General features: G+C 39.0%; 2 protein-coding genes across 4 annotated transcripts in view; one reads left to right on the forward strand and one right to left on the reverse strand.

Moving 5' to 3' along the window:
- Positions 1 to 115: 115 nt before the first annotated feature.
- LOC144608767 (mth938 domain-containing protein-like) lies at positions 116 to 19,627 on the forward strand. 3 transcript variants are annotated; one of them, XM_078426849.1, is made up of 4 exons: positions 116 to 369; positions 5,722 to 5,863; positions 7,059 to 7,154; positions 17,499 to 19,627. In XM_078426849.1, exons 2-4 carry the CDS (start codon positions 5,732 to 5,734, stop codon positions 17,571 to 17,573), a joined length of 303 nt encoding a protein of 100 aa, XP_078282975.1. In that variant the 5' UTR covers positions 116 to 369; positions 5,722 to 5,731; the 3' UTR covers positions 17,574 to 19,627. The 3 variants fall into 3 exon arrangements, with proteins under 3 accessions (XP_078282975.1, XP_078282976.1, XP_078282974.1); XM_078426850.1 differs by lacking the exon at positions 17,499 to 19,627 and adding an exon at positions 8,594 to 12,687 and having other exon boundaries at positions 121 to 369; XM_078426848.1 differs by lacking the exon at positions 17,499 to 19,627 and adding an exon at positions 8,351 to 12,680 and having other exon boundaries at positions 121 to 369.
- clmpa (CXADR like membrane protein a) overlaps positions 12,095 to 25,788 on the reverse strand; it is a 90,389-nt gene continuing 76,695 nt past the window's right edge. Inside the window, exons 4-7 of the mRNA XM_078426846.1 lie at positions 25,563 to 25,730; positions 22,034 to 22,156; positions 21,599 to 21,740; positions 12,095 to 19,607 (exon numbers count right to left, since the gene is read on the reverse strand). Coding sequence (XP_078282972.1) covers positions 19,322 to 19,607; positions 21,599 to 21,740; positions 22,034 to 22,156; positions 25,563 to 25,730 — 719 coding nt within the window. The 3' untranslated portion in view covers positions 12,095 to 19,321. The remainder of the gene's footprint in view (positions 19,608 to 21,598; positions 21,741 to 22,033; positions 22,157 to 25,562; positions 25,731 to 25,788) is intronic.

Genomic DNA, 25,788 nt, shown 5'->3' on the forward strand with positions numbered 1-25,788 from the left:
GACCTTGGAACAGGCATCCATTTTTGAGAGAGTACAAACAATGTATTTCCAAAGTATATCAGGAACTGTAGCTGCATTGTATTGTGTGGTTCTGCAGTGGCAGCCCCTCAGTTTCCATGACGACGGCGGCGGCCTGGCCCGGCCCAGGACCACAGGCTGAGGCCAAGCTTCACTCAGCTCAGCGGCGCTCGTCGGGTGAAAGGAGCCTGCGTTATTTCTCCGAAGGCGAGGCTGCTCCTGCGAGGGGGCGGAATAGGCGCAGGGACATCGCCGCCCTCGGTGAGAACGAAGTCGGCCCGTCGATCGGTTTTACTCGTTGAGGGGAGAAGGCCGCGGATTGCGACTGTAATCCGTCAGCTCACAGCTAAGGCAAGCAACTAAAGGAAATTAAATGTGAACTCGGCCCTCTCAGTGTTGTTGTGTTTCTGGTTGCCACGTCAGATCTGGGCAGTCTGCACTAAACCAGCAATGGGAGTTGGCCAAGTGTGACAGTACCATGCCTGCAGCATAGGCTGTTATTGTTTCTGTCACTATTTGTCCTTCTGTTTTACTAAGAGTGGGTATTGCTCTGCTTCAGCATTGCCAGAATGCTGCCTGGATTAGGGGGACATTAGCTGCCTCCAGGCAGAGGTTGGACAAACTTGTATTGTTTCTCTGGAGTGTTGGAGGTTGAGGAGTGTTGGACCTGATAGAAGTATATAAAATTATGAGAGGCACAGATTGAGGAGATAGGATCTTTTTCCCAGCATGGGAAAATATCAAATACTGGAGGGCTTAACTTGAAGGTGAGAGGAGCAAAGTTTAAAGGAGATGTGCAGGGCACATAGAGTGCCCGGAATGTACTACCAGGTGTGGCAGCACACTTTAGGGTGGCTCAGCAGTAGAGTTGCTGCCCTACAGCACCACAGACCCAGGTTCGATCCTGACAACCGGTGTTGTCTGTACAGAGTTTGTACGTTCTCCCTGTGACTGCGTGGATTTTCTCGGTGCTCTGGTTTCCTCCCACACTCCAAAGATGAAAAGATGTACTGGTTTGTAGGTTAATTGGCTCTGTAAAAAATTGTAGATGGTCCCTGGTGTTTAGGATGGTGTTAGTGTATGGGGTGATCACTGGTCGGCTCGGGTTTGGGTCGAACGACCAGTTTCTGTACTGTATATCTAAAGTCTAAAGAGTGGTGGTAGAGGTAGATAGGGTATTGGTGTTTTAAGAAGCTTTTAGAAAGGCACATGGATATGCTGGGAACTGAGTATGGACTATATGTAGACAGATGAGATTAGTTCATCTAGGTGTCATATTTGGCACAAACTGTGGGCTGTTCCATGTTCACAGCAGACATGTGGTGTCAGACCTGTAAAATTTTCACTGGGATATTTCTTTTTTGCAGTCAGTGGCTTTTGGATCCTGTTTTCATTTGGATATCGGAGGGAGCTAAAATTAACTTGCAGCTGGCATTAAAGTGTAATTTTGTTTCTGCATTTAATGCATGTTCTGCAAAAAAAAATGTGGGATTATCCCTGAGTAATGCTTTGATACTTCAGTGGAGTCACATTCTTGAAGCTGAAAAACTAAAGTCGGGCAACCTCCGAGAGAAAATCTATTCCTTTACAAAAACCGCTTAACATACTGAGTATGACCCTGACCCTGATTTCAGCATTTTAAACTAGCTTGCCTTAAACAGTACAAAAACTGAAGATGAATAAGAAGACCATCTTAAGTTTGAATCATATTATAATGTTTTGTTATTTTCAGTCTCAGAAAGATATAGCATAAAACAGGCCCCTTAGCTAATCAAGTTGTGCTGATCATCACGATAAACCATCTATTTACACGAGGTAATCCTGCATTAATTCAATTTATTTTCTTTCCACATTCTCTGCAACTACCACTATATTTTACTACTCACTGACACACAATGAGTTATGTACAGTGACTAATTAATATACTAACTAGCACATCTTGTGATATGATCGGAATTGGAGCACCTAGACAAAACTCTCAGTCATAATTGGAATATACTAACTCAGCACACAACACCAAAGGTCAAGATCCCTGGTCCCTGTCGCTGTGAAACAGTAGCTCTATGAGCTGTGGTGCCCAACAGCATTCAGTCTGCACTGACAACACAATCAAATGTGTGATTTGGATAGTAGTAACAGGATCATTCCGAGTCAGCATGGATTTACGAAGGGGAAATCATGCTTGACTAATCTTCTGGAATTCTTTGAGGATGTAACTAGGAAAATTGACAGGGGAGAGCCGGTGGATGTGGTGTACCTTGACTTTCAGAAAGCCTTCGACAAGGTTCCACATAGGAGATTAGTGGGCAAAATTAGAGCACATGGTATTGGAGGTAGGGTACTGACATGGATAGAAAATTGGTTGACAGACAGAAAGCAAAGAGTGGGGATAAATGGGTCCCTTTCAGAATGGCAGGCAGTAACTAGTGGGGTACCGCAAGGCTCGGTGCTGGGACTGCAGCTATTTACAATATACATTAATGACTTGGATGAAGGGATTAAAAGTACCATTAGCAAATTTGCAGATGATACAAAGCTGGGTGGTAGTGTGGACTGTGAGGAAGATGTTATGAGGTTGCAGGGTGACTTGGACAGGTTGTGTGAGTGGGCAGATGCAGTTTAATGTGGATAAGTGTGAGGTTATCCACTTTGGTGGTAAGAATAGGAAGGCAGAGTATTATCTGAATGGTGTCAAGTTAGGAAAAGGGGACGTACAACGAGATCTGGGTGTCCTAGTGCATCAGTCACTGAAAGGAAGCATGCAGGTACAGCAGGCAGTGAAGAAAGCCAATGGAATGTTGGCCTTCATAACAAGAGGAGTTGAGTATAGGAGCAAAGAGGTCCTGCAGTTGTACAGGGCCCTAGTGAGACCGCACCTGGAGTACTGTGTACAGTTTTGGTCTCCAAATTTGAGGAAGGATATTCTTGCTATTGAGGGCGTGCAGTGTAGGTTTACTAGGTTAATTCCCGGAATGGCGGGACTGTCGTATGTTGAAAGACTGGATCGACTAGGCTTGTATACACTGGAATTTAGGATAAGAGGGGATCTTATCAAAACGTATAAGGATTATTAAGGGGTTGGACACGTTGGAGGCAGGAAACATGTTCCCAATGTTGGGGGAGTCCAGAACAAGGGGCCACAGTTTAAGAATAAGGGGTAGGCCATTTAGAACTGAGATGAGGAAAAACCTTTTCAGTCAGAGAGTTGTAAATCTGTGGAATTCTCTGCCTCAGAAGGCAGTGGAGGCCAATTCTCTGAATGCATTCAAGAGAGAGCTAGATAGAGCTCTTAAGGATAGCGAAGTCAGGGGGTATGGGGAGAAGGCAGGAACGGGGTACTAATTGAGAATGATCAGCCATGATCACATTGAATGGCGGTGCTGGCTCGAAGGGCCAAATGGCCTTCTCCTGCACCTATTGTCTATAAATCTTAAAGTGGTGCATTTTAGAGTTATAAAGAGACTCCGTACAGAAACATCCCATCCCAATTTACCTTTCACCAACATATTGGGGTAAATTTAAAGTGGCAAATTAACCTATCATCCCACATGTCTTTGGGATGTGAGAGAAAGCTGGTTCAGGCAGAGGAAATTCACATGCTAGGACTGGCAAACTGCATACAGACAGTACTGGAGGTCAGGATTTGGATTCAGATTCTGATTAGTTCATTGTTACATGCACCAGGGGCAATCGAATTTCTTGTTCACATGAAGCTCGCAAGATTGAAACGCTCACAGGAGCTTTCAGGCAGCAGCTCTGCTCGCTGCACCCCTGCGCTACCCTTAATTTTGTGAAGTTTTACTAAAGAACTGATATATTATCAGGCTTCTTGATTACATTCCTGAATAGCGTAGATCCCGGTTTGTGATTATGTTGATTTGTTCTCCATTTTAGCCTCCTCCAAATCACACTACCAAACAATTACCAACACATGCTCATTGAGGAGGCGCTGTGAACTGTTTGCGTGCTACTGTATGTTTCATTTTTTTTCCTTAGTACCTAATCAGATACTTTGGTCAACGTGGGTTGTTTATAAATGTGCTATACAAATAAAATTGACTTGACTTGACATGTCACTAGGTTAAATTTTATTCTATGTGATTTTAAAAGGCCCTAAGTGCTGGAGTAACAGGTCAAGCTGCCTCTCTGGAGGATTGGGATTGGTGACATTTTGGGTTGGGGCTCTTCTTCAGAACTGACCCGAATTGTCACTCATCCATGTTCTTTAGAGAAGCTGCCTGACCTGCTGAGTTACTCCAGCACTTTTTTGGTAAACCAGCATCTGCAGTTCCTTGTATTTCCATGTGCTTTTAGCTTTTTCTCATTGTGTAAATAATATCAGACAATCACTTGCTGGAATTGCATATGTTGACATGCATTGATACTTCACGGTGCAGAATGTCTCCCCCAAGTGATAAAACCAAATTATTCAGACATGATCTAACCTTCACAATTAAAATTTGCTAATCAGTGTGCAGTTAGTGATTACTTTTTTTTAAGTAAAGTCTCCTGTGGATTAACTAATTGTAAATTATAAATCCAATAAGTAGAAAATTCTAGGTATAACTGCTATGAAATTCACCAGGCAGTAATAGCAGTCTTTGCATTAGAATTTAAATAATAAAGATTTTCTGGTGACCAAATAATTAAATCAGAAAATGCAATTTTCAAGTTGATTGTTAGTTTGCGTTATGAACTTCCAGTTAATATATAATTTTATTCATATGCTGGTAACCACCACCAAATGTACATATAAACCAGAAAGTTTATCATCTCATAGGTAATGAATTAGCTAATTTCAGAAAGCTTCATTACCCCTGCAGTAGAAAAACAAAAGAAGTAAGTATTCATGTTTTCCAAAGATGCAGCCAAACCCACTGAGTTACTCCAGCACTTTCTGTTTTGCTGAAGATTCCAGCATTTGCAGTTCCCTGTGCCTAGTATTCAGTTGGTGTTTCCTTTAAGCTTCCATACCCAACCAGTTTTCAGACATGTGTAATAGCTGACACTTGTAGAACGGTATTTTGGCATCTGGATCTGTGAAGTTCAATGCAGTCTTTGTTCATAACATTACTGCATTGCAATATTGCATGTAATCAGTAAAATACAGCCTATGCTTGGCATGATTTCTTTCAGCCAGTACTGCAGTTACAAATGATTCATCCCTTATTAAGCATTAACATTTTTGCTTTTTCTGTAATTTATGAATCAGTTGTCAGATGTACATTGCCTGGTTTATTTGGTTTATCACTTCTGTTTCCTTTACCTGTATTTTGTCCAATGGTAAATGAGTCCTGAAGTGACAAAGGTGACCTTCTGCTGTTTTAAACGTACAGATATTCAAATCTGATCAACTAATTATAAACTTATCCCATTCTCATATCTAAGCAGAAACTGGAATAAGATAGTGTTCATAACTGAGTGAATACCAAGTGAAAACAATAAGTGTGTAACTGTTGGAAAAGTTAATTATAGGCATTGCAGTGATACCTTTGGTTGGAAGGTCGTAACCAGATTTATATTATCTACATTTACATGAACCAAGTACAGAATATTATAGTATATTGTATCCTTTGGGAAGATAGATACAAAAAGCTGGAGTTACTCAGCGGGACAGGCAGCATCTCTGGACAGAAGGAATGGGTGACTTTTCAAGTCGCAATCTTTCTTCAGCCCTCAGTTCTTGTTTCCTTACCTCAACAGAGAATGAAACATGTCTTCACCCTCTATTGTGTCATTAAGATGGGGAGAAATGAAAGTTGAGGGCAGTGACACTTTATACAAGGATTGTAAAGTCTGGCCAGGAGGGAAACGAACATGGGACTGGCGAGAGACAGGAACTCAGGTAAGCAGAAATTTCATTTGTGATGCTCCAAATAATTGTAACCAGTAAAATGCAGTTTTAAATAGCAGCATTCACTTGTCGTCTGTTGGCAGAGAACACAAAATAATTTTGTTTTACACTTGAATAGAATTTCATGGCGAATAGTTTGCTAAAAACAAGCTTATTAATGCCCATATATTTTTTGCAACATTTCCAATTAAAACATTTACGTTAAATTCAAGGTCTTGCACCTGATATTGCCTTTAGTCTTCTTTTCCTATAATGTCACCTCATTGCCAGGCATTCTTTTACCCTTTTGCTGCTACCCTCTGGAACTGCTTCCCAACCATCTGCCTTACAACCTTCTTCCTTGCTTTCAGAAATCCTTTTTGCTCAACCTCTTTCTTAACTCTCCTCTTGTTTCCATTTTACCTGATGTTCCCTTTCATATTCAGTCTCTAGTATTCTGGAATCACTGACAAAATACTATGTAAATGGTTAAAGTACACTTGAGTGTTCTCAAGTTATTTTCTGATGGATTTTGTTTGGAAGACTTTAACTGTTCTTCTGAACTCTTCTTTAAAGGAATGTAGAACGGTATCAAGCAGAAAGAGGAGCACGTTGTAAGAATTACCACAATTTTACATTCATTCAGCAGCTTTCGTACAATCTCATTAGATTTGGCATCCATGAAAGTGAAAACTTTCACCTGCAATCTGCCATACACACTGACTCTGGAGTGGCCTGGCTTCCCAATTTGAAAAACCTCAGCACTGAAATAAGATGAACTAATATCATATTAATATTATACAATATTTCAACAAGGTCTCTTTAATATGACATCCTTCACAACACCAATATTCTTATTTGTCACAAAACGCTGCAGTAACTCAGAGGGACAGTCAGCATCTCTGGAGAAAAGAATGGGTGACGTTTCAGATGAAGACACTTCTTCAGACTCATTTGTGTTCTGAAGAAAAGTCTCGACCTGAAATGTCACCCATTCCTTCCCTCCAGAGATGCTGCCTGTCTTGCTGAGTTACTCCAGCATTTTGTGTCTAACTTCAGTGTAAACCAGCATCTGCAGTTCCTTTCCACACATTCCTATTTGTCAAGCAGAGTGAATTTGATAGAAAGAAAAATATAATTCATAAGTAAAGTGATTTATTTTAATGGCACTGGAGTTCGTATCCTAATTGTTCCCATGTTCTTGCAGCATAAACCTGGAGTTCAGCCAGCGGATGTTAATGAAATTGTAAATAAAGGTATCCAAACACTTGTCATTGGAAGGGGGATGGAAGAGGCATTACAAGTAAGCACATTTTCTTTGTTGAACAAAATAAATGGTCAAGCTGCACTTCTTTGTGGTTTTAACTCCTTTTACTTTTTTTGAAATGCATTTTCTCTGTATTCAATCAATTCAATAGACCATTTTTAGTTCTGGTGATATGTCTATTATTTATGTATTGACCATACATACTTAAAGAAAAATCTAGCTAACTACCAAGTCTTAACATTTCCCTAACACATCGTGAAACTGCTGGTGGCAATTAGCAATCTCAAACAACCAGAGTAAAGCAATGTTGATCGACACAAAATAAGCTATTGTGCCATTAAAAACAAAATTCCCACATGACATTCTCTGGGCAGCCACTTTGTATTTGCTTGGATCAAATTGTCGAGTGTGAGTGTTTATAGACTGAAACTGTATTATGAAAGGAAGGGTGTGTGAAAACTATCATACTCGTGCATCTTTGCCCGATCCTCCCTTTGCTCCACCCTACCCAATTTCTAGTACATCAGCCAATTAGATAGAGGTTAGGTACAGCAATTGTTATTGTACAGCAAAATTAATTTACTGGAAACAATAGATCATGTGTCTGGTAATCATTTCCAAGACAATATAGGTAATTTATCCAGAAAACTGCAATAAACACAGATCAGTCATTAATGATGGACATAAAATTCATATCCAGAACTGTGGTCAGTAAGCTTGATTGACATGGGAATTACCTAAAGATTTCTCCTCTGGCAGGTCATAATATCATCATTGCATAATGGCATTCTTACCTTTGACATCAGCAATAAGTGGATTTGAGTTCCACTCACATAGTTATATGATCTGGACAGACATTTCAGTATGGTACAAGGGAATGCAACATTGTCAATTGATATCTTAGATGAGGATGATATCTTGGACCAAGGCCTGTGTGTAGATTTTGACGAAAAGAATGATCTCAAGAAGTGATGTGGGACTATGAATAAGTTTTAACTTTTTAATCAAATTAAATGATACTGTGGTATCTTGTGACAAACTCTTTTGACTTTTTGAATAGCATTATTCAAAATTAATCCACTAAGCATCAATGTGTTTTTCTTTTTTTGTATAAATATCAATTTTGGCATATTCTATACGTCAGATCCACATTTAGATTTGACCTAGTGTGGTAATGAGTGTACATTTTAACAGATGCCGTTGCTGAATCTAATCTACTGTGTGGGTTTCAGGTGCCTGAGGAGACACTGGCTTTCATCAGAAGTAAGGGCATTCATGCTTTAGTTCTGCAAACGGAAAAAGCTGTGGCGCAGTATAATAAATTGGTGAAAGAGGGGGTTGCTGTTGGAGGAATCTTCCACTCAACCTGCTAAAGTATCCTGTTATTGCACTTTTGATGTCTTGATCTTACCAAAGGAGAATAACTCAGAGCCTGGTTGCCAAGGTTTACCATTCTGTTGTGATTTTTTATGTAGGATGAAAAACTGATGACATATATGGACTGAAAAACTAAAACAGATACTGATATTTCTACAACAACCTGATAGTTTCATTCCTAGGAAACCTTGTGTTAAAAAAAGAATAGTGTCAGTAGGTAAAAGGTGAGGGCTTGCAGAGTTCCAGACTCATTATAGCAAAGTTAATTTTCAAAAATAAAGTCTTATTAATAGCTACAAATTTATTATTTGTTGTTAAAAATATTAAAATATTAAAAGGCTGAATGTTACATTGCCTAATTGCACAATAGAAATGATTGTCAATTTCCCAATGACCACCTGCGGTGAACTATTTTCTTAAAAGACAATGGTGTCTTATTTCTGCCAGGAGGGAGAGGTTGCATGGAAAGTTTTTTTTCCCCCCGAGCCTGTTTTTTTCAGGTCAGCTTTTTTTTCTGTTTGTCATTTTTCAAAGTAATTTTGAGGTAGTTCCCTAATTCCCATTAGAAATTGTGTTATAACCAAATCGGTCAGCATAATACAAATAGTTTTCCCTGATATCCAATTTGCATTATTAAAACATATGCTGGAGCATAAGATTCAAGATTCAAGATTCAAGATATCTTTATTTGTCATCCAAAAAACAAGTTTTTTGGACGAAATTTCGTCACCCACAGTCCAACAATAAGAGCAATAAAATAAGCAAATTACACAACCCCAACCAACACAAAACCCCCCAAAAAGAAACATCCATCACAGTGAGTCTCCTCCAGTCCCCTCCTCACTGTGATGGAAGGCCAGAATGTCTTTTCTCTTCCCCTGCCGTCTTCTCCTGCGGTCAGGCTGTTGTCGTTGCCATGTTCCAGGCTGCGCCGGACGGTGAAATGTCCGCAACGGGCCGACCCAAGCCCCGCTGCAAGTCGGGGCGGTCGTGGCTCCCGACATTGAAGCCCCCGCCGAGCAGAGAAAATTCCGTGGCCTATTTCAGGCCGCGCCGGATGGTGAAATATCCGCGGCGGGCCGACCCAAGCCCCGCGATCCGGGGCGGGCGAACACGCTGCCGCTGCCGGAGCTCCCGATGTCGGCATCCACGCGGCCCGAGCCTAAGGCGAGTCGCAGCCGCTCCCGCAGCCTCCGAGAACGGCCGGCTCCGCTGATGGTGAGTCTGGTCCGCGGGCTCTGCGAACCAGAGCCCTGGAGGCCGCCAGCTCCAGGAGTTGGGCCGATGGTAGGCCGCAGCAGGAACGGAGACACGGCCCAGAACACAAAGGTCGGGTCTCCGTTCGGAAGGGACACATATTTACAATGTTACAGTTCCCCCCCTCCCCCCCACATACACACATAGTACACAAACACAAAAACACCACATCACAACTACAATTAAGACAACAAAAACAACAAAAACACAAAGACAAATGGACTGCAGGTAAGCCGCAGCTGCTAGGGCAGCGCCGCCATCTCCATGCTCCAATACAAGAACTAGCTTTATTCAAAGATGGTTGGACATTTAATGCAGTCAGTTTTTCATAACTTCTACTTCAAAGATTAGTTCAACTGTGGTGATGCAATATGTAATTTCTATTTGAATGGCTAATAAACATTCCATGTTGCTCGCTGTTTAAACATGCGTTGAATACTGTTCTATCACATCTAGTGACTTTGCATGTGTTGGAGTATAATCAGTACTAGAAATTTGGGACATCTTCAATATATCTCAATGTACAGAGATGTAGATTTAGTTTTAAAATTGAAGATTCTGCAAGGTGTGGAATTGACTCTTCATTACTAACATAACCAAATGATCTAAATCTCTTTCCTGCATCCCACTGCTAATTTGAAAGTCAATGGATCAACTACTTGCTAACTGCCTTCATTGATAAACACCAGCTGTGGCCTGGGTAATTAGTTTGACAAAATAATTTACAAGAATTCTGAAGCATCCAGGCTAGAATAAGGACTCAGACAGTAATTATCAACAAACAGTTCATTAAGAAATGAACTGATAAAGTTGACAAAAATCTTGTATGAAACCTTACCTAAATGAAATCAAATATGATCTTCACAATAATTTCATCCTATAGCCATATAAATTTATAAACACACACCACCCCACAACCAAATTATAAGTAATGACACTCAAAGTATGATAGTTTAAATCATTCTCAAATAGGGATGTTACAAAATCCTTTGTCACTCCAATGATGCCCATTTAAGTTATTTTACATTTCTTCAACTATATACCATTCTCCAGTCATAAATGGGTCAACAAGAGGAAAAGGCTTCAATAATATCCTCATCTTCAACATTGCCTGAGTCTAGGAAATGAGTATCAAAATGAAAACATTTGCAAACCAACTTAAAAAAATTGACCCCTGCTGTTTATATATGAGATATGTACCTCCTTTCGAAGCTGAATACGAAAAACTGCAAATACTGTTAATCTTAACTATAAATGCAAAATGCCCGTTTAACATGTTTGATATCTAACTCTTCCTATGAAAGATAATAAACCTGAAACTTCGACTATGTTTCTTTTTCCATAGATGGTTTGTGACCTGTTGAATATTTCCAGCATTTCTGTTTATATTCCTAGTTTTTCAAACACTTCTTTGTCTCTTTCCTGTAATGCCTGCCATGCTTGCCATGCAGCTTGACCTGCTTATATAACATTCAAGCAGAGGGAGATTTAGGAGGCCACCCAAAATGTTAACAGTATCCAAAGAAAACTTTTCTAGTTCTACCTTTTGAAAGAACTAGCTCACTATGAGATCAATTCCAGATGTTCCAGCTGTACATTTGTCATTTCAACCTGGTGACTGTTTCAAGAACAAGTCTGGATTGCGAGTCTCGGGATGGCATTTTCTATTTCTTTGCGACTTGTTGGACCCTATTCAACCCATCATGCCTATGTCAGCTCTCAGAGCGATCCCAACAATCCCTTCCCCTGTTTATTTCCCTGAAACCCATTCTCTCTCACACAATCATTAATTTCTCCTGCCATACACTCTCCCAATTTACTCTGGCCAATTTACTGTGAACCAGTAACCTACCAACCAGTACATCTTTAATATGGGGAAAGAAACTGGAGCACTCAAGAGAAATTCACATAGTCACAGTGAGAATGTACAATGAGCCAAAGCAGATGGTAGCGGCGGTTGGAATGAAACCTGGGTGTCTGAATCACTGTGACAGCCGTATTACTCATTGCACCATCATCCACCCTTTCAGCTGTTTCAGGTATGAAGGTGGAGGAGAAGGTAAGGCGGTGGTGGTTGGCATCGTATTGATGGTGATGGTAATGTTACTAAATCCAGTTATGTTCTTACCATCTTCTATTACATCCAGAAGTCAGGAATGTAAATTTAGCAGTGTTTTGTTTCATTGCTGCTTACCTGAGGCATTAAAGTTAGCTGTTCTACATGCAGTCACTCAGCTGAAATCTGCTATCATAATGCTGACCAAATATTGAATAATCATAGACAACCATAGACCTTCAGAAAGCTATTGCTCTTTTGATGTTTCTATTTATGCATATTGATGATGTTTTGTCCCCCAGCGCTGAAGATTTAGAACAAAGCTATAGAGAAGCAAGATTATTGGACTTTTTTTATTTTATGGAGATTACTTACAACATCCAAAACAGAAAATGTTGTGGTAAATTACAAAAATATACATTTACACTTGAAATAAGAGACTTTAATTTGTGTTGCATTATGCAGGAACAGTGTTCTTACTTTCATGTCATACTATGCATTGAGATGTGAGCAAGCATTGTGTATGACAGTTTAAAGATGATCCCTTAAAGGTTGAAGTCTCTAATTTTTCTAATGAAACATCTTTAAGGAGAAAACTTCAAACATAGAACTATAAAAGGAAACATTATATCACAGAGTTCAAGAATTACAGCATTTTCTTTATCCCTTTTAACATTTAGTACTATTTAATTTTGATAAGAAAATTTAAGCTCCATTCATTCTACCCACAATTTCTCTATTCTTTCCACGTATGACTATTAGTTAGGACTGAGTCACAGCTTTTATGCAGCATGAAATGCTATGGTTTCCTATTTATTTTGTATCTAACCAAATAAAACATGTACAGCATCAACTGAATGTTAAAGTGGTTTACTTTGATTAATACTCGTTATATTTACAATGCTTTATTTAGGCATATATTCTAAAAATAGCAGATTAATAGAATGTCCTAAACCAAAGAATACTAGTACACCATTCACAGGGATTTGCACAAGGTGGGGGAGGGGGGAAAGCAAGGGCATGGGCCTAACTTAGTAATTATACAAAAATATTGCTTTAATGCACATTAAGAATGCATGTGCATGATCCTCCAAAAGATGATGTATTTAAATTCCTGTGTAGGAAGGAACTGCAAATGCTTATTTAAACCGAAGACAGACACAAAATGCTGGAGTAACTCAGAGGGACAGGTGGCATCTCTGGAGAGAAGGAATGGGTGATGTTTCGGGTCGAGACCCTTCTTCAGACTCACCCATTCCTTCTCTCCAGATATGCTGCCTGAGTTACTCCAGCATTTTGTGTCTATATGTCTATATTTAAATTCCTGACTGATCAGTCTGAAGAAGGGTCCCCACGTGAATCATTCATCACCTATGTTCTCCAGAGATATTGCCTGACTCACTGAGTCACTCCAGCACTTTATGCCTATCTTTGTAAACCAAAATCTGCAGTTTCTTATTTCTCTATTTAAATTCCTGGTTCATTTATTTGCTGAATTTTAGTTCCAATTATATATTGTTTATGTCTTGTTTATTTTACAATAACTTGCATTTAATTGAACTAGAATCTCTGTTATCTTCAGGAATGTCACCTACAGTTTATCTTGTCTCATTAGCACAGCCTTATGACATGGGTTTTATTTAATTATATTAAAGCCTCGGTTCCACAGCTACAAGTGTTGAACTAATTGGCTACAAATTGTAATATGTGGAAAGGCTTTTTATTATTTTCCCTTTGTCTGTGAATTTGCAATCAAATTGTCATGCCCAGCTGATGTGAGAGTTCAAAACCCTGCTGTAGAGTATTAATTATCAAAAAGATGACTGAAAGCAAAACATAAAATATACATTACAAGCCCGTATCATATTTAAAATCTGAAGTAATGTGCTCCTAAAGTACTTTTCAATGTGATAAAAAGATACGAATATCCAATAAAATAATTCCAATATACATGCACAAAATAAAACATGGAAAAAAATAGAGCAGGTCTATCAACAACTAAAAAGAAAATATAGTTTTAAATGGTGGCTTTTTTCTCAGAATGGTCAATGGCGAACAGCCTTTGTTGATTTCTTTTCAGATATCAACAGGCCTGCTGTACATTACAATATTTTCAGTTTTGATTTTAGATTTATCATTCACAGTTTTCATTTTTACCTCTGCTGCTCAGTTTTTAAACTGCATAAATGCCTACTCCCTCATTTGTATTCATTTAAAATCCAATTGTAAACATGCTTCACATTAAATCTGCAGCAATTGGTATCCTTGGTGTTATGAAAGTATTCTCAGCACACTGATGCCCCAGAGGTGGTTTTTAAGTTCACTGAGTCTGGTGCTTTCAGTGGGCCTTGAATTGGTTTGGGGAAGGGGAGGCTGTTTGCTCTAGAAACATCAAGAATCTTCATTAAAGGAGGGAAGGAAATGTTAGATTATTGTGCCTACCATTAGGCTAAAGACTAACGTAGGCCTACCAGCCCAATATCATGCACTTCAGTAAAGGAAGAATTTTAAGCAAGGGGAAAATAGAGTTGATATTCCAAAACCTATCTTTTTTTTGCAGAATGTGACATGTTTACTTTAGTGTGTTTCAGCTTATCATAAAGCATGTAGTCATTAAACATAAGCTAGAAATAAGTTTGTAGTACATACGAAGAGAACCTCACTTGAAATAGGAAGTAGAGGATGGTTAAACAATGTGGTAGTTTGATTCTTCATGGTTATGAAATTGTTAAATTCTAATGGCAACTTGTGTTTAGGTATCATTTCTCCTTTTAGAGATCATGACAGATAATTAACATCAATTTCTCTTTAAACTTTTAACTAAAAGATGTGCAGTGTTACCTTTAAATTAAAACTGCAAAACAAAGTCACAGATAAACACCAGATCAGAGATTAACGTTGTTCAATTCCACAATTGATGAAATAAGGGCAAGGAGAACCAAGTGAATAAGTTTTACTCTGTATCATCTCAGACACAAAATAAATCTCCAACAGGTTTTTAACTGCGAATAATTTAACCAAACCAAAGACAACACTTACCCAATGGAATGAGACTCGGCACAGTGGCTTTTGTAACTAAGCTCAACTGAAGAAAGTGCAACAGGACAAGGGATTCTATTTAAATGTTAAGAATTGCTGCATTCAGACTTCCTCTCATTAATAACAAAATCAACAGACACTGGCAGTTTTTAAAAGAAACATGAAATAAATATTTGCAGACAAAAAATGAACATAAAGTTGCCTAGCTATTTAAATACAAGTGTAAAAATAGTTTGCACAAAACAATAAGCTTTCATGTCCCTTTTGAATAGAAATGTACACTCCCAAAATGTTGTGACATGGTCATACATACTGATGCCTCTTTTTTTTTTAAATCACTTAATCGGCCCATGTCTTTTTTATGCAAATGCACATGCTTTTGATGTGGTAATTTTTATGTAAAACTTTATTTTGCATAATTCCCTTCTTAAATTGTGTTACAAATAACATAGGCACAAACAATTTTATTTTAAAAATGCACATTATAGCGTCTCTGGTCATTACTTTTTGAATCTTAGTAAGTGCTAAACATCTGCTTTGAAACATGTTCTCTCTGTGTGAATGATACAAGCACAGGGGTTTGTAACTATATTTGGCCCATGTACCTGAATTTCAGTACACTGCTCTATATCACAAAGTTGGATAAACAAACTCCCTAACGCAAACGTTATGTGCTTCCCAGGTGCTTGCACACTGGTTTTAGTTAATTAACATTCCCCACAAGAAATCTGACATTTCAAATATTTCCTTTCTACATTTGGCCCACTGAGTCACAGAGCAATCAATCCCATCCCATTCTGATTTTTCTTTAAACTACTCCCTCTCAACTCCAGTCTGATTCTCCAGATTAATTTACCAACCACAATGCTTTTGGGATATGAGAAAAAGCCAGAGCCTCCAGGTAATATCTACAGAGAGAACATGCAAGCTCCACACAGTGGCATATGTAAGGGTCAAACCTGGAATCCTAGTGTTATGAGGCAGCAGCACCATCTGATGCATCAATGGGCCACCCAAGATTAATTCCTTAAGAATCAACCTTTAATTGAAAAGTGTAGAATATGGCTCATGCAGTTCTATTTTCCTTTCTGAACGTTTCTTGCACTATCATTAAACCAATATCACAGAATAACATTTGTAAAAGTAATTGTCAAAAAGACCAGGTTAATGGTTAACATCAGAAATATGTAGACATTTCATCCATGAGACATATATTACCGAAAAACAGTGGATCAATGAATGAGATTTGTCATTTAACTTGCCCTAAACTATTAGAATACTCTGACATTTTTCTCCATGCATGGCTGGGCTTCTGGGAATGACCTAACTTGATGTCATCCCGATCTGATCTAATTCAATCAATGAATTATATTGAAGGATTGTAAAATGAACAGTGATATACAAGGGAAGATTCATTAATGTGGTGAATTCAATGTTAAGCCGGGAACAAATTAAGAAACAAAGATAAAAAGGATGCTTAAAAGAAAGAATGAGAAAAGGCACCATAAGAAAGTGTATAAAAATAAATCTGAAATGAAATAATCTAAGTCAATTAAAACCTGAAGGAATGGAACTCCAACGTGTCAACAAATTTGCATGGTTCATTAGCAAGCAATTAGGCCAGCAAGGTTGTGTCGGAAAATAACTGCAGATGCTGGTACAAATCGAAGGTATCACAAAATGCTGGAGTAACTCAGTAGGTCAGGAAGCATTTAGGAGAGAAGGAATGGGTGACGTTTCGGGTCAAGACCCTTCTTCAGACTGATTAGCAAGGTTGATTAGCAGTCAATAGCCACTTTATTGCACTGTTAAAAGGCTGTGAAGATTTGGAATGACCTGACTGAGTTTACTTTCAATTTACGACACAAATATAAAAACACGATGCCCTTCAATGAATTGAGATAGGCGCTAATCAACAAGAAGTCAAATTTCTAAACCTGACAGCATCACAGTCATGAACCACACCTTGAATAGAAACACATTAAATGGTCTATCAGTCTTTGCCTGAATTTGCTGTGGATTTGTTTTTAAATAAATGTGAGCACCATGAAACCTGCCATTATTCTCAGGGCAGTGTTTAGCTCCTTTTCTCTACCAATTTGTAAATTGAACCATTGAACTTTTGTTTTATAAATGGAAGGACATGCAATGTCTGTCAAGTGTAGATCTTTCCTAAATTTGAAACAATTATAGATCATATATGGATGGAAATGGAGTTTCCCTTTGGAATGTGAAGGCAAGAACTTTATGATCACAAGGCCAATAAAATGAATAAGATGCAGGTTTCTGTTGACCACTGCTTTGATTACTTCTCAACTGTCATCAATATTTCCTGGAGATTTACCTCTAGGTGCTATTGGAGAGATTGACAAAGTCTCAAGTGCCTCAAGAATGGAATAGCTCATTTTCTTTCTTTACTCTTATGAAGGCAAAAAGTGGGACCCAGAGTTATAGACAATGTACAGCACATGATTAAGATGCAATAGTGTTACCAGATGCCCTTAATAGTGCTGTTGCAAGGCAATCTTGCAAAGCACACTGAGATCACAAAGCAGTTAGCAACAAAATGATATTAGAGCAGCATAAAGCAACCCAAGAGAGGATTTTAATGGGGATTTTTATATTGATAGTGATTTTGTTTCCACTCATAGATAAATCCAAAACCAATGGCTGCAAATACAAGGCAGCACATGACAAATCTACAAAAGAATTTGGGAGAAATTTGAGAGTGATTAGAATGTGGAACTTACTACCAAATGAAAAGATTGAACTTGAATGAATTTCAGGATTCATGGGGCACAAACCATAAATAATCATCTAATGTACATGAATTCCACATTCATGCACAAAAGAATTCCATCGAATTTACAGCACAGAAAGAGGCTCTTCAACTCAGCTGGTCTACAGAAGTGTATTTCCACCTGGATCATCATCAGCCTTTAATGTTATAAACTATTATCGAAGGTCATCGAACAGAAACATTAACTCCATCTATGGTGCCTGACTGTTGAGTATTTGCAGAATGTTGTGTTTTTATTTCAGATCTCTAGTATCTGCAAAATTTTGCTTTTGGCTTATAAATAAACTAGTGTTTCTTATTTAATTGTCCAGCATGCCCTTGGCAGTTAAAGTTGACGCAAATATCATGTGACCATGCGTGCACCCCTAAGGTGGATAGACATAATTTCACTTGAATATTTGTCATTTCAGAAAAAAATTGCTCCTATTACCAATATACTGCCATATCACGATTACTGATGATACCAATACAGACTAATGCTCTTCCATATGTATATTACATAAGCATTAATCTTGAAATTTGAAAACTATACCAAACTGCATATTGCAGATGACTAGTTTGATTGCCATTTTGCCTTTGTGTGTGTCAGTACTAAATATGCACAGCCTAAAATTGCCAAGAAATCCTGTTATATGTAATGGAACGAGATGGACAAAACGAATGCCCAATATTATTTTATGTGGAATTAACTGTAAACATGACGAAAACATATTGGGAATAGGCTAACTACCGGGATGATCTGGAATCTTCACACAGGAGGATTCCAGTGCATTCTTAGCAAAATTAAATCCGTTTGCAGGCTGGAATAAATTAGAAAAGAAAGTAAAAACTTGGATTTCTGAGTTGCCTTTCATTGCCTCAGGCCCTTTGAAACTACTTTACTGCCAACAAAGTACCTTTACATTGTAGTCATCTGTAATGTAGGAAATGCTGTAGACAATGCATGCATAATTGGCTCCCACTAAATGCAATGTGATTGTAACCAGATAAGCTGTTTCTCAGTAATGTTGTCTGAGGAATAAATACTGCCCAGGACACCAGTGATAATTCTCCTGCTTTTCTTCTGAAATAGTATCATGGTACCTTTTACAACCACCCGAGGTAAACTATTATAAAATGCTGAACATCCCCCCCTGGGGTTTTCAATAACACTAAAACATTGTGAGCATCACTTCCCCAACACAGAACAACATTAAAATATCCCACAAATACAAGTTTTCATTAGATCCATATGGCATTCAGGCAAATTTAGAGGCCTAAATTAAGAACATCGATGTGCAAACTAGATTCATCTGTTCAAAAGATATCTGGATTTTCTGGAGATCCAGTCAATGTATGAGATGATATCTGGTTTATATAATTCCACCCAGTTTACTGAACATAATTTACTCATATCAACATCGGAAAAGTGGGCGAGGACATTTCATACTTGACTGTCTTAAATTTAGTAGGAGAAATTAATCTTTGGTTGCCAGCATTAAACTCCATTCAATACCAACTTATTCCCAACCCATCATCCTGATCCATTAAAGTCAATAGAGCCAAATATACACAGGTGAGTTCATCTAGTGACTGATTTATCACACAGGTTTAGCTCAGGCATCCCAAGATCAATATCTCCACCAAATAGTGAAAGCTCCCAAATTACCCAGTAATTTGCCAACTAAACTATATTCACACAGTCTGAAAAGCCCTGGTTTGTGCCGGTATCATAACAGGGACAGCACCCAATCTTCTCATATGTGCCTGCGTAAGCCCATTTTCATTGGTCTTGATTTCCTCTGTTGTTGTGTAAGAAACTGGCCCCTTGTCTTCTTTGGCCGATGGTGTGCGAGGTGGCTGGGAATAAGGGGTACCATTTCGGATGGACTTAACTGAGCAGGACCCAGACTGTGTGCTTCCAGTGCCCACTGAGGATTGCGTGCTATTGAGCGTTGCCTTTGGTGCCTCTGCATCTTCCCTGTTGACACACAATGAAAGAAAATAGCAAAGTATAATTCAAGGTTTTCTATTTGATAAATACCAAATTTTTCCATTCCTCGATTTAAAAAAATAATAAAAGTTTTCAGGGTTTGTTTAAAATATTTTACTTTATACCTTAATTTTTTCATCTACATCGCAATTTTAGTTTGCTCTCTGCAAAATGAAAAGGAAATGAATGATACAACCATTTTTTTTTACCACCTGGTTGTGCACTGCTATTTAATCTGTTTGATGACCGATACCAGAGATCCCCTTTAAGTGATGCTGGAATCAAATTAATGTTGGAAAGTCCACGAAGGTAAGATCTTTGACAACAGTTTTCTCCAAGGTTAGCTTTGAGCATTATCACTTCCGAGCTGACTGTAAAACTTGGGCTGATGGAAGCAGAGATTCTATCTACTTTAACGGCACTTCCAAACTCAGTAATCTCTACCACCAAGAAGGACACGAGTAGTAGATTTGCCTTCAAGTCACATACTAAATGCACTGACTTGGAAATAGATCCTTGATCCATCATTATCACTGGCGCGATATCCTAAAACTTCCTATCCAAAATCACTGTGGGAGTACCTTCACCGGAAGGACTGTAGTGGTTCAAGGCAGCTTACCACCACTTTGCCAAGGAGGTGTAGCATAGGGGAACTCTGTTACCTTTAAAACTATACGGTTTATTCGAAGTTTTGAATGGAAAAATGACCACTTCAAATGTTGTCAATTGCCAGTCTCTAGGCCCTGGCCTTTGTCCCTGGACAATGTCCAGCATGATTGTGGGCACATGGTCGTCTTTTGTTGGAAGTCTAGCTGCCAGTGCATCAGTATGGCATCATGTAACACGCAGGTAAGAAGTTGCAGCACCCACAATATACCTTTGACTCCCAATGAGGCTCTCACCAGGTTGTCAAAGCTCTTGCTACTAGGGTATGTTTGGGAACATCAAAGGCATTCACAGACGGTCAAAGTCGCTTGGGACATGTTAAAAATTAAATTTTACGATTAAAATACACACATGCAATATTTAAAATAATGAAAATTATTTAAACAGACTTTATTATTTTATTCATTCAAATAAAATAATCTTTCTAATTTTGCTTTGATCACATTCCTCCCGTCAGTGTGGTGCACTATTGGAGCAGTACTATCTGTGTTTATACAGCAGAGTAACAAGAAACAATGGAAATAAATACTTAATGGCGATATGCGCCATGCTAGGAACTGCAAATCTGCTCAAATCTCTCAAAATTACTTTGTTGCTCAAATCTGCCACAATGACTTCACAGCAGAATTGAAAAGTGCCGTCGAAAAGAAGAAAAAACCTAAGATACGCTTAATAGCACAGCAGTTGCCGAGAAGTGACTGGCTCATCTATGAAAATGTTCGTGTGGCACCATGACAGGATCAAGTCACAAGAATAAACAATGTTTAAAATGGTAAACATTGCATGACTCTGGACCCTGGGGCTTTTTAGGTCAGAATTAAGCCACAGCTTCGGAATTCTGCACAGTCATATCTCACTGCCTTACATCAGAGGTCGGCGACAATATCCATGTTATTTAAAAATCTCAGGGATATCCTGAGTAAACCACAATGATCACACACCTTGGTTGCACTATTGTTTGTTTTTCTGTGTATGTATGTGTGCATGTAGAAATATACAGTGTACATACAGAGATCATATATATATATATATATATGTATATGTATATATGTGTAGGAAGGAACTGCAGATGCTGGTTTACTCCAGCTTTCTGTGCCTATCTTCTTTTTTATATGATCTGTATATATATGTGCATTTGTGAGTATGTGTCTATATACACACACTGAGCTATTTAATTTTTTTCTCTCGTTTATTATATTGTTTACAGTGTACTATGTTTACATATTCTGTTGTGCTGCTGCAAGTAAGAATGTCATTGTTCTATCTGGGACATATAACAATAAAAAACTCTTGACTGCCAACTACATACGTACCTAATCTCATTTGGTTGTTCCTCTTCCTCATATTTGCGCTTTGCTTTCCTGTACAATGTGCACCAAACAATAAGGAAGATTAACAGGAGACCAAGCATAACTCCAATAACAGCACCAGCAATGATCCCAGGGTCTTTTGCATCTGGAAATAAAACAAAGCAAACAAATGAATATTGACATTTGAATCTACTGTAATTTGGTTAATTTAAATGTAATTAGGCATGTATGAATGGGTTCTTGTTTTAAATATATACTTTGTGACAACATACTTTCCATCAGCTTCCATTTCTTGAAGTAAACTTATTTCAATCTGATTATTAATGCTGAATTCTGGAACAGTGTGTGTATTGCCATTCTGACTGAATAATCTTAATGTACAGTTGACTGCAAAAACACATTTTTTTTATTTTTAATGTATGTAGGTAGAGCACTCACATGTAATCGTGATATTCACAAAGCAACTTTCATGCCCTGCTTCATTTGTGGCACTGCACTGGTACACTCCGGCATTTGTGTGGCTTAGGTTCCTCAGTAGCAGCATTTCTGGTGTTCTCGAATCTATATAAAATCAAGGGGAGTCTAGTTAAACAAAAATAATAAAAATCTGCTGATTCGGCATATCTGAAATAAAAACAGAAAATGATGGAAAAACTCAGGAGGTCAGGTAGCATCTGTGGAAAGAGAAACTATCAATGTTAAGGTCTGCAATTTTGTGAACCTGCTAAGTATTTCCAGACACAAAGTGTTGGTGTACCTCAGCAGGTCAGACAGCATCTCTGGAGAACATGGAAAGATCAAAGTTTCAGGTCGGGACTGAGGAAGGGTCCTGACCAGAAACATGACCCATCCATGTTCTCCAATAATGCTGCCTGACCCGTTGATTTACTCCAGACTTTGTGGCTTGTTTGACAATAGACAATAGACAATAGGTGCAGGAGTAGGCCATTCAGCCCTTCGAGCCAGCACCGCCATTCAATGCGATCATGGCTGATCACTATCAATCAGTACCCCGTTCCTGCCTTCTCCCCATACCCCCTCACTCCGCTATCCTTAAGAGCTCTATCCAGCTCTCTCTTGAAAGCATCCAACGAACTGGCCTCCACTGCCTTCTGAGGCAGAGAATTCCACACCTTCACCACCCTCTGACTGAAAAAGTTCTTCCTCATCTCCGTTCTAAATGGCCTACCCCTTATTCTCAAACTGTGGCCCCTTGTTCTGGACTCCCCCAACATTGGGAACATGTTATCTGCCTCTAATGTGTCCAATCCCCTAATTATCTTATATGTTTCAATAAGATCCCCCCTCATCCTTCTAAATTCCAGTGTATACAAGCCCAATCGCTCCAGCCTTTCAACATACGACAGTCCCGCCATTCCGGGAATTAATCTAGTGAACCTACGCTGCACGCCCTCCATAGCAAGAATATCCTTCCTCAAATTTGGAGACCAAAACTGCACACAGTACTCCAGGTGCGGTCTCACCAGGGCCCGGTACAACTGTAGAAGGACCTCTTTGCTCCTATACTCAACTCCTCTTGTTACGAAGGCCAACATTCCATTGGCTTTCTTCACTGCCTGCTGAACCTGCATGCTTCCTTTCATTGACTGATGCACTAGGACACCCAGATCTCGTTGAACCCCCCCTCCTCCTAACTTGACACCATTCAGATAATAATCTGCCTTTCTATTCTTACTTCCAAAGTGAATAACCTCACACTTATCTACATTAAACTGCATCTGCCATGTATCCGCCCACTCACACAACCTGTCCAGGTCGCCCTGCAGCCTTATTGCATCTTCCTCACAATTCACACTACCCCCCAACTTAGTATCATCTGCAAATTTGCTAATGGTACTTTTAATCCCTTCGTCTAAGTCATTAATGTATATCGTAAATAGCTGGGGTCCCAGCACCGAACCTTGCGGTACCCCACTGGTCACTGCCTGCCATTCCGAAAGGGACCCATTTATCCCCACTCTTTGCTTTCTGTCTGTTAACCAATTTTCTATCCATGTCAGTACCCTACCCCCAATACCATGTGCCCTAATTTTGCCCACTAATCTCCTATGTGGGACCTTGTCGAAGGCTTTCTGAAAGTCGAGGTACACCACATCCACTGACTCTCCCTTGTCAATTTTCCTAGTTTGTAAACCAGCATCCTTGCATCCAAGTTTTTCCAGCATTTTCTGTTTTTACTTCAGTTTAGTTAATTGGTTCATTCTGCACAGACCAGTTTTATAAGTCAACAATTCAAAATTATCTCAAAGATTTAATTGTAGTTTATGAAAACCTTCAACATGTTAGCAACTTATGATATTTTTATTTTATTTTAATTGAATACATTTGTAATTAAAGCTGAACAGTGTTTCTTTCAGATCCCTTTGTCTTGGTTATTTTCTTTCTTCCTTCTTTTGGTTTTCTTTCATATAAATAGCACTTTTTGCCGAAGACAGAAAACAACCAGCTTCCCACAATGGTTTAGCAGATTACATATAGTAATTAGACACCAGGAAGAAGTAAGAACCCTTGTGAATTCCCTATTCCTCTTTTGTGAAATCTCTATGCATTTACTCTGTGCTTTCTTTGATGGCACAGAGAAAAACAGATCTTGCAACCGGGAGAATTATGCGCTTCTGATCTATTATATATCCTACGTTATGGCAGTCTCTGTGTTTAGTTAGCTCAAGTAGGAAGTAAATGCAATTTTTCTCCACATTTTTGTTTGCTGTACTCACAGGTGTCAAGGTGCCGATCAAGTCAATATCACAAGTGAGTTGAAACTGCAGAAAACATTTCTCACAAACATTTCAATAGATTGAAGTCATAACGCAGCTCTATAGGATTTTGGTTAGGCCACTTTGGAGTATTGTGTGCAGTTCCGGTTGTTCCATTACAAGAAATATCTGGAGACTTTGGAGGGGATGCAGTGGAATGCTGCCCGGATTAGAGGGTTTCAGCTGCAGGGAGAGGTTGGATGGACTTGAAATGTTTTCTTTGGAATGTTGGAGGTTGAGGGGAAACTTGATAGATACAGTACAGTTAGATCCTTTTTCCCAGGGTGGAAATGTCCAACACTAGAGGGCATAGCCATAAGGCGGAAATATTAATGGGGATGTGTGGGATAAGATTTTTTTTTACACAGAGTGGTGGGGCCTGAAGCACATTGTGAGGTAAGGTCATGGAAGCAGACACGACAGTGGCCTTTACAAGACATTTGGATAGGCACATGGACATGCAAGGAATCGAGGGACATGGATCATGTACAGGCAGATGAGATCATTTTAAGAAGGAACTGCAGATGCTGGTTTAAACCGAAGATAGACACAAAATGCTGGAGTAACTCAGCGGGACAGGCAGCATCTCTGGAGAGAAGGAATAGGTGACGTTTTAGGTCGAGACCCTTCTTCAGGTCACTCCCGAAACGTCACCCATTCCTTCTCTCCAGAGATGCTGCCTGTCCCGCTGAGTTACTCCAGCATTTTGTGTCTATCTTTGAGATCAATTTAACTCTGCATCACGTTCAGCACAAACATTATGGGCCGAAGGGCCCATTCCTGTGCTGTACTGTTCTATGTCCTGTGTTCAAAGGCACCGAATTCTAATTTGGGGTTAGTTTCCTAAGAATTCCGAAAGTCATCCCACATTCAAAAAGGGTGAAACTGTGGAAATGTTTTAAGAATATATCATGCTGTAGTAAAACATCTTGCAATTTCAGTTGCATTGCCCATAAATGTTTTTTATTGAACAAAAAGCCATTCATCTGACTTCCATCCTAAATTCTGGCAAAAGGTCCAATGGGAAACATTAAGTCACCTGTTCAATGTTTCATAGATTTTGTCTTTAGCTACTACAAATTATTTTGCCAGTGCAGGTAGGGGATAAGCATTGGAACTCCAGTTCCAAAGTGGAATCTTCCTGGCAATGGATAACAATTCAGTCGTATGTAAAAATATTTATCACCAACCTGCATGTGAACGAGTTTGAAATTTTGTCTGCTGTCCCTCTGCATCCATAATATGTTGCCAACTGTAGAAGATAGGTTCAGTGCCTTTCTCCGACCGACACTGAAGTTTAATGTCATTTCCTTGCAGTAGCTGCCCTTGTGTCCAGCACTTAGGTTTCGAGGGTCTAACTGAAGCAGAAGAAAATATATTTTAATTGAGGTCACATTCTTTAATCATCATGTTGCT

The sequence above is a fragment of the Rhinoraja longicauda genome, chromosome 32 (assembly GCF_053455715.1).
Source record: "Rhinoraja longicauda isolate Sanriku21f chromosome 32, sRhiLon1.1, whole genome shotgun sequence".
Taxonomy (NCBI): domain Eukaryota; kingdom Metazoa; phylum Chordata; class Chondrichthyes; order Rajiformes; family Arhynchobatidae; genus Rhinoraja; species Rhinoraja longicauda.